The sequence below is a fragment of the Lampris incognitus genome, chromosome 16, assembly GCF_029633865.1.
Source record: "Lampris incognitus isolate fLamInc1 chromosome 16, fLamInc1.hap2, whole genome shotgun sequence".
In the NCBI taxonomy this organism is placed as follows: Eukaryota; Metazoa; Chordata; class Actinopteri; order Lampriformes; family Lampridae; genus Lampris; species Lampris incognitus.
The window spans coordinates 6,334,486-6,348,619 of record NC_079226.1 but is presented as its reverse complement, the minus strand read 5'-3'; the positions used below and the strand labels follow the sequence as shown (position 1 = coordinate 6,348,619).

General features: G+C 47.5%; 1 protein-coding gene across 2 annotated transcripts in view; it reads right to left on the bottom strand.

Moving 5' to 3' along the window:
• Positions 1-538: 538 nt before the first annotated feature.
• LOC130126249 (mitogen-activated protein kinase kinase kinase 7-like) overlaps positions 539-14,134 on the bottom strand; it is a 30,485-nt gene continuing 16,889 nt past the window's right edge. The window contains exons 9-14 of one of the 2 annotated variants that reach the window (XM_056295674.1): positions 14,022-14,106; positions 13,331-13,461; positions 10,591-10,717; positions 9,354-9,415; positions 6,836-6,951; positions 539-3,726 (exon numbers count right to left, since the gene is read on the bottom strand). In XM_056295674.1, the coding sequence (XP_056151649.1) occupies positions 3,555-3,726; positions 6,836-6,951; positions 9,354-9,415; positions 10,591-10,717; positions 13,331-13,461; positions 14,022-14,106 (693 nt within the window). In that variant the 3' untranslated portion in view covers positions 539-3,554. The remainder of the gene's footprint in view (positions 3,727-6,835; positions 6,952-9,353; positions 9,416-10,590; positions 10,718-13,330; positions 13,462-14,021; positions 14,107-14,134) is intronic. The other variant, XM_056295675.1, reaches the window with a different exon arrangement.

The window sequence follows — 14,134 nt, the reverse complement described above, 5'->3', positions numbered from 1 at the left end:
TACCCGAGGGAGAGTGGGTGTAGATCGGTGTAGTGTTCGGGGACTCGTCGTTCTCCAGCGACCCCTCTGGCCCATCCGGGCGCCTGCAGCCAAGCAACTGAAAGCATTCTCCCTACGCCTCCTTCGCGGCCTGAAGGTGATGCAATCCATGCGAGGAGGCTTCAGCGTGTAAAATAGCGAGAGCAGCCAACATGAGTTTGAAGGAAGCTGGTGTTACGACTATCTCCTTCCTTTGGAGACGTGAGCCAGGGGAGTTATTCCACAAGAGTTCCGGCCATATGCCATCGGGTTAATCGGGTGGGATAAGGGGAGAAACTAGAAATACATTTATATAAAAAGCAGTCTAAGTCTAAGTCTACTTTCGGGCAGGCCCAAACTAAGTGGTAGAGATTGGCTTCCTGGGAGCTGCAATTTCTCCGGCAGCTGGAGGAGCCTGAGTGGTGAGATGCTTGAACAGCAGGGGATGCAAGAAAACATCGATACACTCGAGTATGGCGATATTACCTTTTGTGATACTGCATCGACTCTCAAAACCACTACATCGATTTTTAATTGTTTACACGTAAAGGTTCGTGACAAACATTATGTGTTGTGTGTGTAACCCCACGACCGCTAGATGACAGTGTTGTACTCTATCTTCAGCCATGTGACTCTTCCACTCCAACCCAACAACGTAAACCGAGACAGGAAGTAGCATAAGCACAAAGAACACAGGCGTACGAAACCGCAATATATCGCCTTTCTTACAGTATCGCGATATACTGAGCCATAACCCTGTATCGTGATACGTATCGTACCGCCAGATTCTCACCAACACACAGCCCTGCTGAACAGGTGTGATAAAATATCTACCAAGACTCACACCTACACTTTCTCCAGCAAAACCCATGCACTTAATCCTGAGATCTGGTCGAGCAAGACCCCTTCAGCTGCTTAAAATGCCAGGAATGACGGCGAGCTCAGCAGATGCGGCCCGCACAAGCTGCTCATACGAGTCGGCGGGGGTGATTTAGCTGTCATCTGCGGTGCCGCGCAAACCAAGCTCTTCCTCTCGGCGGGGGGAGGGGGGGGGGGTTGAGAGGTCATGATGACTTCCAGAGTTGTGTCATCGCCGGTTTGGGGCGCCGTTCAAACAGGCCAAACCGGCAACTGTACACGCAACAACAAGTGACGCCTGCCATCCAAAGAAAAGGCTGAGTAAACCTGCCCCGAGACGTTACTTCAGCTGTGCACACAACGTGCTGTTGTGTGGGAGGAAGTGCAGTGATGAAATCGCCCTCTTTTCTGCCAGGTTGTGTTTGGGTTATTCATTTTAAACATTCTTCTCATTGTTTAGCCTTATCTTATTTGCCCCCCCCCCCCACAAAAAAATAAAACCAACAAAACAGCCTATCTTGTTCGGACATGACCTTATAGGTCTCCGTAACCACGCGGCGTAATAAAAGCACATGTGAACACACACAGTCCATTGTCTGCTACATGCTGGTTTAAAAAGCTTTGATTGCTTTATTCAGTGGATCCGATGCTTAACATGTGTGTAGACTCAGTAGTTTGACAGTAGTGGCAAACACCAAAAACAGACCAAGTGCCCGCGGTCTCTGACAGCCGCACCAACCCAAGACGCTCTGTTGAGAAATATGAATCATGGCTGGAGCGACCCAATACCGAGGCTTCGGGACAGAACGCACTTTTTTTCCTCCTCAATTGTGCTTGGCCAATCACCTCACTCTTCCGAGCCGTCCCGGTCACTGCTCCACCCCCTCTGCCACTCCGGGGAGGGCTGCAGACTACCACATGCCTCCTCTGATACATGTGGAGTCGCCAGCCGCTTCTTTTCACCTGACAGTGAGGAGTTTCGCCAGGGGGACGTGGCACATAGGAGGATCACGCTACCCCCCCCCTTCTCCCTCCCCCCTGAACAAACGCCCCGATCGACCGGAGGAGGCGCTAGTGCAGCGAACAGGACACATACCCACATCAGCTTTCCCACCTGCAGACACAGCCAATTGTGTCTGTAGGGATGCCTGACCAAGCCAGAGGTAACACAGGGATTCGAACCGGCGATCCCCGTGTTGGTAAGCAACGGAATAGACCGCCGTGCCATCCGCACGCCCCCCCCTCACCCCAGAACGCAAAATCGTTTGTTAAACAAGATCAACAGAAATGACTGAGGCGGCAACACTGACTTTTCGCAAAGATGAGACAGCAGTGCCACTTTTTAATCCTAATTCCAACACAACCGGTCGTCTTCACAATGTGCTCAGTTTGAAGGTGCACCTAAGAACTGCAAAACCATGTCGGGTTCTGAAAAGCAACTTAAACTTATACAGTGCCTTTCAAGGGACCCAAGGACGCTTTACACAGAGTGGAGCAGACTACACAAATAATACAAGAAGAGAAAAATAAGCGTAGCAAAGATTGCCGGGGATGACAGACGTGACGAGAGACCACAGGCCCTGGCGAACAGGCGAGTAAGCAGAACTGAACTCGTTTTAATGCACATTTTAATGCATAGTTCGAGTCCTAAGGCAACCTGTGAACAAATCCAGAGAACCGCCGATGCTTAAAACCAAACAGCACCCCCTGGTGGAAAGTCCAGCTGCATCCGCCAAGCTGAACTAAAACCATCGTCTTCCTCACTGGAGAGCATTTAAAAAAAATGAAACAACGATATACCCCCGGATGTGACCTCAACCCGAGGTACCGACACCAAAGGGCCGTGTGTGTGGTCTCAACACATGATGTCATCACACCGTTAAGGCCAAGCTGTTAGAAACACATTTGCTAAATCAAACAGAGATTAAAAAAAGTCCATCAGTTATTGAACCATTTTCAATAAATGCTTTTCTTTTGTACCGAGGAAGTTGTGTCCCCAGAGGACGACGCCCTTCAGAAAACCTCATCGTCACAGTAATTTACATGATTTGTTGTTAAAACCAAGAGCACCTGCACATACTGTCAGCATCCTCCCTCTTGGCTGAACGGTGATAAAGAAAATACTGTGCACACATAGAAAAAGGGAGAGCATAAAAATAAAGAAACTGCAGCGGCCTTTTCCGCCATTTTGAGCAACAAAAAAAAAAGTTCCACCCCAACTGAAGGCCGGGGGAAAAAAAAAAAAGAAAAAAAGGAAAGTATGTCATGTGAAAGAGATTACAGGCTAGGTGACTCCTCATCCTCGAAACCCTGCAGGCGGCTGGTGATGACATCCACAACGCCCATGGCGAGCCGCGACCGCTGACTCAGACCCAGCGGTCCGAGAGGTTGCGGCGTTATTTGTTTTGTGAAATGCGTTGTCGCTTTGCACTGCTGCAGGGAACCAGTCCAACGGAGACACTTTCCCACTTCCGTCTGACGTGCCGTCAGTCCAGCAGATGAGCCAGACCTGTTGTTGAACCGGGGCTGATCTAGTTGAAAAGAGGTCAGGTTGGCCCGTCTGCCTCTTCGGCTTCACTCCCCAAGAAAGCTGAAATCTCTCAAAAAACCCGAACCCAGGACCGAGTTCTCCTCGCAGCAGGTTGGTCCGTCCGCGGTCGAGACCGGTTCAGGCCTTCCTAGCTGTGCTCCTTCTGCTGACTCAGGATCAGGGCCAGCTTGCTCTTGAGGTCCTGGAAGTAGGCGGACAGGCTTCTGTTCTCCTCCAGCAGCTTGCTGTGCTCCTGCACCAGGCGCGATGTGTTCTGTTGCTCCTTTTTGTCCTGCTCCTTTTCAGAGACCAGCTCCTTCCTGAAGAACAACAAAAAAGAAGAGGAGAAGCTGTTGATTACTTTCAGAAAAACTCCAAATCCCAACTTTCAGTGGCAGTGACAGAAATGTGTCAAAAGTCATCATGTCTTTGAGACGGAATTAAGATTTAAAATCTTAAAGGACTGAGTTTTGTTTTAGGTTTTTTTTTACTTTGTTTTACCAGTAAATTGTCATATTCACTAATTCGAAGTAATATTAGGGGGAAAACAACCTGTAGAATGGGACAGTAAAATCATTTCACTGCTAGCCATCACGTTTGGTTCAATGTGGTAACGTTAAACTAAAGGGTGTGTTACGGTGTTCTGCAATAACGCAAAATGAACAAAAAGTAAAAACACACACAGAGAAAATGAACCAACATGCTTGCTGGTTGTTAAAGAAATTGTGTGATTTACACCCAAATTATTTGGGGTTAAATAAATTTGGGCAGCACCATGGCGCAGTGGTTAGCGCGGTCGCCTCACAGCAAGAAGGTTCTGGGTTCGAGCCCCGGGGTAGTCCAACCTGGGGGTCGTCCTCTGTGTGGAGTTTGCATGTTCTCCCCGTGGCTGCGTGGGTTTCCTCTGGGTGCTCCGGTTTCCTCCCACAGTTCCAAAGACATGTAGGTCAGGTGAATCGGCTGTACTAAACTGTCCCTAGGTGTGTGTGTGTGTGTGTGTATACATGTTTAGCTATCCTAATGTGGACCAAATGTCCTCATTAAGATAGAAAAACCAGAAACCACCTACCTTGTGTAGACATTTTAGAGGTCCTCCCAAGTAAAAGGGTCTATTTTAGGGTTAGGACTTGGTTTTAGGGTTAAGGTTAAGGTTAGGGTTAGGGTTAGGCATGTAGTTTGCGTGGTTAAGGGCTAGGAAATCAATGTAGTCAATGAGGGGTCCTCATAAGGATAGTGAAACAAGTGTGTGTGTGTGGGTGGGCCCTGTGATGGCCTGGCGGCCTGTCCAGGGTGTCTCCCCACCTGCCGCCCAATGGCTGCTGGGATAGGCTCCAGCATCCCCACGACCCTGAGAGCAGGGTAAGTGGTTTGGATAACGGATGGAAACCCAGATAAACAATTCAACTGAAACAGTGTTGGCTGGTATGAAGGTGTATACCACGGGAAGGTAGAAATTTGTCCCCCAGTAGAGAGTTGCCCATACTGTTTCCACGGCGGTAGCCTTTTCCTTTGGTATGCCTTGTCCTATATGTTGTACATCAGTGGGTAGGGCTACGTTACAGTAATACTGGCTTTATGGGATATGAGCAGAACTGCTTGATGTGATCACTATGTGAGAGCAACACGGAGCGGAGCCAAGCTGTGAATGCAGAACAGGACGCATCCAGAACAACACAATATGATGGAGAAGAACTTTTTACTAAACTTGCGTCGTGTGTGGACATGATTCAGATTTTAAAATCCAACAATGGGGCGTCCAAGTGGCCTATTACATTGCCAGCCAGTGGCGCCCCCAAGGGGTGGCCACGGCCACCCTGATACTATCCCTGCCCCCCCCCCACCCCCGCTGGCCCCCCCAGCCACGAGTCGCATATGCAGAATATGCTTCTGATTATGCATAATAAGCTTCTATCTGATATTTTACATTAGGTGCTGTTCATTTAAATCAATAATGTATATTTTTCTTAACTCTCATATTGACAGTTTTCCACTAGCCTATACAGTATACTACTACAGCAGCATAGAATTCCCGAAATTTAGTCATGGCTTTTGGTTTTGGTGTGCCACCCCAAGGTTTTCAGTGGCCCCATTTGGCCCCCCTATGAAAAATTTCTGGGGGCGCCACTGTTGCCAGCCAAATGGGGGTTGCTGGTTCAAATCCCCGTGTAGCCTCCGGCGTCTACAGACACCGTGTCTGTGGGTGGCAAGCCGGATGTCAGGTCAAGTCAAGTCAGTTTTATTTGTATAGCCCAATATCAAAAATTACAAATTAGCCTCAAGGGGCCTTACGGTAACACAACATCCTGCCCTTAGACCCTCACATCGGATCAGGAACAACTTCCTAAAAAAAACCTTTAACAGGGAGAAAAATAGGATGTGGATATGTGTCCTCGCCGCTGCACTAGCGCCTCCTCTGGTCAGTCAGTGTGCCTGTTCGGGGGGAGGGGGAACTGGGGGGAATAGCGTGATCCTCCCATGCGCTACATCCCCCTGGTGAAACTCCTCACTGTCAGGTGAAAAGAAGCAGCTGGTGACTCCACATGTATGGGAGGAGGCATGTGGTAGTCTGCAGCCCTCCTCGGATCGGCAGAGGGGGTGGAGCAGCGACCGGCCCAGTTCGGAAGAGTGGGGTAATTGGCCAAGTACAATTGGAGGATAAAAAGGGGGAACCCCCCCCCCAAGAAAAAAAACCCCAACAAGGAACAGAAAAATATACACTGCAAACAGTGACGCACCAGGGCTGTTGGTGGTGGATAGATGAGCAACCTCTTTCAACACCCAAAGATGGATCAGTAAACCATTTCCAAACTGAATTTTTAGAAAGAATATGTATTGTGCTACATGCCCCTACACTGATACAAAATTACTCATACTGTGATCAATTTTGGCCATATTGCCCAAGCCTAAATTAAAATAACACCTTACACCGCTTCCGGTGTGGGAAGATGGCGGCGCTACTTCACATTTGCGGCAGCCTCACCCAGTACCGTCCATACAATGTCTTTGTCCATGTCTGCGTCTAAGTTTTGTCTTTATTTGATGGCTGGGAGAGCTGGTGCTGGATCGGCTGGGAGAGCGGGGCAGGCTAAGCTAACTGCTAGCCCATGCGGACCAGCAGTTCCTACATTCACCCTGGCTGGCTTTCGTTCCCTTGGACAGTGATTTTTTTTGTTGTTTCGTTTTGATATGTGTGTTAGTTTGGATATGTGTGTTCTTGTGGTTTTTGGATGTGTTGTTGTCTTTTGTGTTGTGCTGCTCTGGGCTGGGCTGGGGGAACGGAATTTCGTTTCATTTCATGTACGCAAGTGCATGAAGTGACATGACAAATAAAGTGTTCCTGATTCCCGACTCCTAAACCAGCTACTCTCAATGGTCCCGGTGCAGGTGTGTACATGTACCTCACTGGGCAGGGGAGTGGAGTTGACTTACTTCCTCTGAACAAGAAGCGCGATCTCTGTCTGGACTTTCAGGTATTCCTGAGCCATTCTGCAATGCTGCTCAAACACGGCCATGGATTCTTTGGAGTTCGGACACGGGACCAGCGGCTACAGACATGTGCAAAGACAGTGGACATGGATTAAATGTTCCCTGAAAAGGTCAAAACATGATGTAGTTTGCATTCACATTCTGGATCTGACAAACAAACAAGTTTCATTATGATTTGCAGCATAAAAGCAAAGACAACTGTAGGAAATGTATTTGTTATTAGTTGTAATTTCAAGTCTTCTACATACGATACGGCAATAATTAAAAAAAGGCCAAGTTCCATTTTGAAATACCAAACAACTAATATTCATAACTGTTGCTTTTCTCAATGTTGTGTGTAACATTTTGTGGTTTGTGAAATTTTTTATGTGCAATTGAATCTATTAAGTGCTTTGAATTGACTGATTAGAACTTACTAATTAGCTCTAAGCTTATATATGATTTTATAGATTCAATTTTTTCCATGCATGGGTTTTTACCCCCCCCCCCCACCAAAATACCAAATAATGCTGAGACGTTTACTGATAATGGACACAAACACAGTGTACTACTGCTACTACTACTACTACTACTAGTACTACTATTACTACTACTACTACTTTTGGCTGCTCCCGTTAGGGGTCGCCACAGCGGATCATCCGTTTCCATCTCTTCCTGTCCTCTGCATCTTCCTCTGTCACACCAGCCACCTGCATGTCCTCCCTCACCACATCCATAAACCTCCTCTTTGGCCTTCCTCTTCTCCTCTTCCCTGGCAGCTCCATATTCAGCATCCTTCTCCCAATATACCCAGCATCTCTCCTCCACACATGTCCAAACCATCTCAATCTTGCCTCTCCTGCTTTGTCTCCAAACCGTCCAACCTGAGCTGTCCGTCTAATATACTCGTTCCTAATCCTGTCCTTCTTCATCACTCCCAATGAAAATCTTATCATCTTCACCTCTGCCACCTCCAGCTGCACCTCCTGTCTTTTCCTCAGTGCCACTGTCTCCAAACCATATAACATAGCTGGTCTCACAACCATCTTGTAAACTACCATCTTTTAAATTGTTTGAAAAATAGTATTAAAAGTTGTTAAAATTTTAATTTTGGTGTTGGTTAGTTTCTTAGCAGACATACTAACATATGTAATGCATTAATATCTCAATTGGGTATTTATCTTGACGGATAGAGTTTAAAAACCATGGCGCTCAAAATGACAAGAAACATGTTAAGAAACGGGTTATGTATTTTAACACAACATCAAACTATATCTATATAAACAGTATTGTTTATCTTCAGACTTCATCTGGGATTTATGTGATTTATGATGTTTGTTTTTCTTTTCCTTTTCTATCTGTCCAAGTCGGAGAGTACTGCTGACGTCTTGTGTGGCTGCCGCTTCTCCCTCTCGTAGCCCCCCTTCCCATCCACCCCTGTATGTCTGTGTCGGGTTTATCTGTTGTCTTGTTTCACCCCGTTTACTGCAAAGCCACTCTGAGTATTAGAAAAGCACTATATAAGTTTAATTTATTATTATTATTAAACCTTCCCTTTAACTCCTGCTTTTACCCTTCTGTCAATCACTCCTGACACTCTTCTCCACCCACTCCACCCTGCCTGCACTCTCTTCTTCACCTCTCTCCTGCACTCCCCGTTACTTTGGACGGTTGACCCCAAGTATTTAAACTCATATGCCTTCGTCTCCTCTACTCCTTGCATCCTCACCATTCCACTGTCCTCCCTCTCATTCACACATAGGTATTCCATCTTGCTCCTACTGACTTTCATTCCTCTTCTCTCCAGTGCATACCTCCACCTCTCCAGGCTCTCCTCCACCTGCACCCTACTCTCACTACAGATCACAATGTCATCCGCGAACATCGTCGTCCACGGAGACTCCTGCCTGATCTCGTCCATCAACCTGTCCACCACCACTGCAAACAAGAAAGGGCTCAGAGCCGATCCTTGGTGTAATCCCACCTCCACCTTGAACCCATCTGTCATTCCTACCACACACCTCACCACTGTCACACTGCCCTCATACATATCCTGCACCACTCCTACATACTGCTCTGCCACTCCCGACTTCCTCATACAATACCACACCTCCTCTCTCGGCACCCTGTCGTATGCTTTCTCTAAATCCACAAAGACACAATGTAACTCCTTCTGGCCTTCTCTACACTTCTCAATCAACATTCTCAAAGCAAACATCACATCTGTGGTGCTCTTTCATAGCATGAAACCATACTGCTGCTCGCTGATCATCACCTCTCCTCTTAACCTAGCTTCTATTACTCTTTCCCATATCTTCATGCTGTGGCTGATCAACTTTATACCTCTGTAGTTGCTACAGTTCTGCACATCGCCCTTGTTTCTGACAAAAACACAGTAAGACATGTAAAAAATGTGAAGACTGTAATTCATTAATTCAGAATTAATGATTACACCCAACCAAAGGATCTAGTTTCTACTTACCTGCAGTTGATGATCCAGTGTCAGATAGGCCATGGGAATGGAGCTGTCCAAACCATTGACCGCTACACACACACACACACACACACACACATACACACACAACCTTAAAATTTGCTTTCCAGAAGTGACAACAGAATAGGTCACAAATATACAATAATAAATATATACTAAATATACAAAAATGCTACATCATGTATTTGGAGTTGTGTCACCAGGACATTTGAAACCACGACCTCACAGTGTATGAAGAAATGGGTTTGTACGAATAAAAGTATTTACTCATGTAATCCATCTGCATCACATTCTTTTGTTGAAGCACAGCCCAGTAAAAAACAAACCATCCGCCCGCATAGGGGTAAACAACAGTTTAATGTGATGCAGCGCCTCTTAGTGGTGAACTACACACTGTGCAAAAGGAAAACAGCTCTTTTTTTTTTAAACCACGCCGGTTCTTTCCGAAAGTGGTTTGAACCACGTATGAGGAGCTAGGAAGGTAAACTAAATAAAGACAGGTGCAACTTGTCCTTGGTGCTATTTAAATGAACTGCTGGGTAAAGGTTCGCCAGGTGAGACCTGCCACTCACATTACAAGTCATGAGTTACCCCCTTTTTCTCCCCAATTGTACTTGGCCAATTGCCCCACTCTTCCGAGCCGTCCCGGTCGCTGCTCCACCCCCTCCGCCGATCCGGGGGGGGCTGCAGACTACCACATGCCTCCTCCCATACATGTGGAGTCGCCAGCCTCTTCTTTTCACCTGACAGTGAGGAGTTTCACCAGGGGGATGTAGCGTTTGGGAGGATCACGCTATTCCCCCCAGTTCCTCCTCCGCCCCGAACAGGCGCCCTGACCGACCAGAGGAGGCGCTAGTTCAGCAACCAGGACACATACCCATATCCGGCTTCCCACCCCGCAGACACGGCCAACTCTGTCTGTAGGGACGCCCGACCGAGCCAGAGGTAACACGGGGATTTGAACTGGCGATCCACGTGCTGGTAGGCAATGAAATAGACTGGCACACTAGCCGGATGCTCAGCAGCTCACTTTTGTATGTTGTGTACTTTTCCTTAACAATGCAACTGTTCACCAACGTTAAAAAAAAACACAAAAAAAACCTTTTCTGGCTGCAAGACCCATGTGGCCCAGATGTCAGAAGCTCATAAGCATCTGCTGCAAGGCATGGTGTGTAAAAACATGACTTATCATCATCATCATCATCATCTTGAGAAGAGGACGTACCTGTGGGACTCAGCGGTGTCCTCTGCTCTGATTGGCTGGTGTTGGGAGCAGGACTGTGCGGGCGTGCCGATTGGTTCTCAACAGTTGCTACTCTGGGCAAAGGCAGACCGGCTCGTAGCGTGGACGTCTGTTGAAATACAGACAATGGCAGTGGAAATGACTCTGAATTTTTACCAGGTTACCCAGTCTTTTAGGAAATTATTTTCCGGGACTTTTAAAAGGCCATTTTTCATGACATTTTACTGTTTGCCTGGGTATACGTGACAGCCGATGCTCATAGAAGGTCATATAATACAGTATGAACTATCAGTGGAAGCCACAACAAACCTCTAAAGTGGACTGTGTAACTTTTAGCTGGGTGACTATCGGTGCTTTCATAAAATATTTACACGCCAGAAAATGTTGATAAATTATACATAGATTATTTTATTAGCCATACAACCAAGGCCGGTGGAATTTGTTTTTGGTACGCTTTACACTCTGCAGCACAATACATACATAGACAACAAGAGACATTCAAATATTATCACGAACAATACAGTTACACCATAACAGAAATAAACATATCAGGCATAACAGGTGAATGGTGGTGTTTATGCCAATGTCGTGTGAGGAGGGGACTACAGGGAGGAATTCAGAATCCTGATGGCTAGGGGAAAAAACTGTTTGCAAAGCATTTAGTTTTAGTTGACAGTGACCTGTAGCGCCTCCAGAGGGAAGGAGCTGGAAGCTGGTAATGTGGATATGATGACCAAAAAGGCAGACATGTTCATTTCACTGCTAAAACTTATTGTTTAGCCTCGGCTGCAAGTGGGTGGCGGGGCGGTCACAGGAAAGCAGACGTGATAACGAGGTTTTTTTGATGATCAGCCTCAAGTGTGTCAAACAACCAACCTGTCCTTTATATTCTGCAGTGAGGTTGGGTCCTGGACTGACACTGACTGACACATGGGAACACAGGCACACACGGAAACAGGAGCGAGAGGAGCCGACATCGCTCTCAGGTACAGGGAGAGAGCGACACAGGGGGGTTCCAGCACCAGGGCGTACCGGCTGTACGGAGCGTGCAAGAGAATATGTATCAAATAAGACCTGTGTTCTGCTTAAACTGTGTCCGTCCTCCATTCTGAACCCCATTCAGTGGCAGTAACCTTGCCACAGTGGTGGTCCGTATGGTTGCACAGACACTCCGCTGGGGCGACTCCTCCACCGAATTGCCAGCCTCCAGGAGAGCCAGGCATATATGCAGCAACAACAAACCCAAGCCCTGCGGGAGCTGGCTGCTCAGCAGGAAGAAGACCGGGCTCTCCTGAGGGAGCTGTGCGCTACCCTTCGGCTGCCCGTGGAGGTGATCTGGCCACTTCCCCGAGTCATCGGCTCCAGATCACTGTCCTCAGGATGACACCCACTGACGACCTAGAAGCTTTCCTTGACATCTTCGGAGGCATGGTGTTGGCGTGCAGGTGGCCGGATGAGGAGTGGGCTGTGCACGTACTCCCCCTGCTCACTGGTGAAGCCCAAGCTGCTGCGCATAGCCTACCGACGTCCTCCCAGGGGGACTACCGTGCCATCCCGTGAGCTGTTCTGGACCAGATGGAGCTCACACCAGAAGGACATCAGCATCGGTTCAGGACGCTCTGCCTGGAGGACGCTGGCTGCCCCTTCATCTTGGCGAGACAGTGGTTACGACAAGGTCTGTAGGACACCCACAACATCACCCACCAAGTAGCACTGGAGCAGTTCTTCACTTGCCTGCCCGGTGCGATGGCAGATTGGATCCAGCGCCACCGTCCTAAGGACTTGGACAAGGCTGTAGCACGGGCGGAGGACCACCTTACTCTTCCTTCCCGGGACCGACGTAGCGAGTCAGCAGTTCGTCACATCCTGTTTCCGAGGAAGCGACTACACACACATGCACCCACACTAGGGTTGGCCGATCATTTCTACTTTCATATTATCCAGTTGTGGCAACTTAAGATCGCTGATAAGCGATTCAATCACCAGGGGGTGGCAGGAGTAGGAGGAGGTGGGGGGGGTTACGTCACAGCACGCCAGTGAAATGTCAGCATGGATGACAGACACAATAACAGACACAATTGGCTGTGTCTGCAGGTGGGTGGGAAACCGGATGTGGGTATGTGTCCTGCTCGCTGCACTAGCGCCTCCTCTGGTTGGTCGGGGCGCCTGTTTGGGGGGGGGGGGGGACGACGACGACAGTGTGATCCTACCACGTGCTAGGTCCCCCTGGTAAAACTCCTCACTGTCAGGTGAAAAGAAGCAGCTGGCGACTCCACATGTATTGGAGGAGGCATGTGGTAGTCTGCAGCCCTCCCCGGAGCAGTGACCAGGACGGCTTGGAAGAGTGGGGTGATTGGTTGGATACAATTGGGGAGAAAAAGGAGAAAACTGAAAAAAACAAAACGGTGTCCGTCCTCCATTCTGAGCCCGACCAGTGGCAGTAACCTTGCCACACACCATATTACCAGAACCACAATCATGGACAATATCTGGTCTGATATCATCATATATATCGAGATATTGCCCAGCTTTACTATAGAGTGCATATTTTGTCCAGCAAATGGACTTTCTTGTTTCAAAATACCTCATCAAATTAATGAAGTTGCATAAACACAATAATGTTATCATTCTACTGCTACCTAGTATTTCTTTACCCTCCATCATGGCCCGTTGGTACTCTGGACATCCCCGGTATTGGGAGAACCTTTTATAATACTATTACCTTGGAGGGTTTGAACTGCAGTGGAAATTTGGCCTCGATGCTTTTCAGGGTTTCCTCTCTGTCCTGCGAGTTCCTGTTTTCGGCGCTGCTCTCGCTCCTGTTACTGCTGATGGTGTAGTCAGCGTACGACCCTGTGAGAGGCGAACAAGCAGCCACTTTATCTACAAAAAGGCTGAAAACAATTCTGCCGCTTCCATGTGCGTACACAATATGCTACCATACAAGTGAAACAGTAATTAGTCGTCTCTTTCCATCTACAGACGGCAAGAGAAAGGATCTTGAAACGTTTGCTCTTGGAGAACAATATGTAATGTCACACCAGAATCTCAGAAAGACATGAACTCTGTACTCTCTGTTGCCTGATAAGCAAAAGTGTTCTGCTTTTTTTAAATCATCACTTACTATACAGAACACTTTTATGTTAAGAATCTGTTGATTTACTAAGCAATTTATTTTCATTCCATCTTAATTTATTTCTGCTTCATTTTCACTACTATCTACTGTGTACTTTGGGCAAGATGTGCACATGTACTTCATGCCGACTTCAAGCCAATAAATCCTATCGAGTTGACAGACGGACAGAAATCTTTACACTGGTCAGATACACTTGTCATGCTTTGTAAAGTTTTGTAAACTTAACAGTTTACAAACTGTAAAGTTCGTAGCTATAGATTACATGAAATATGGTCACCTGTACTCGTGGCAGACGAGGAGCCGCTTCTGTCAGCTGAACTCTGGTGAGGGAGTTGGAGCGGCTCATCTGAACCTGGGAAATACTGTGGAAAAGTCCAACGTGACGGTGAC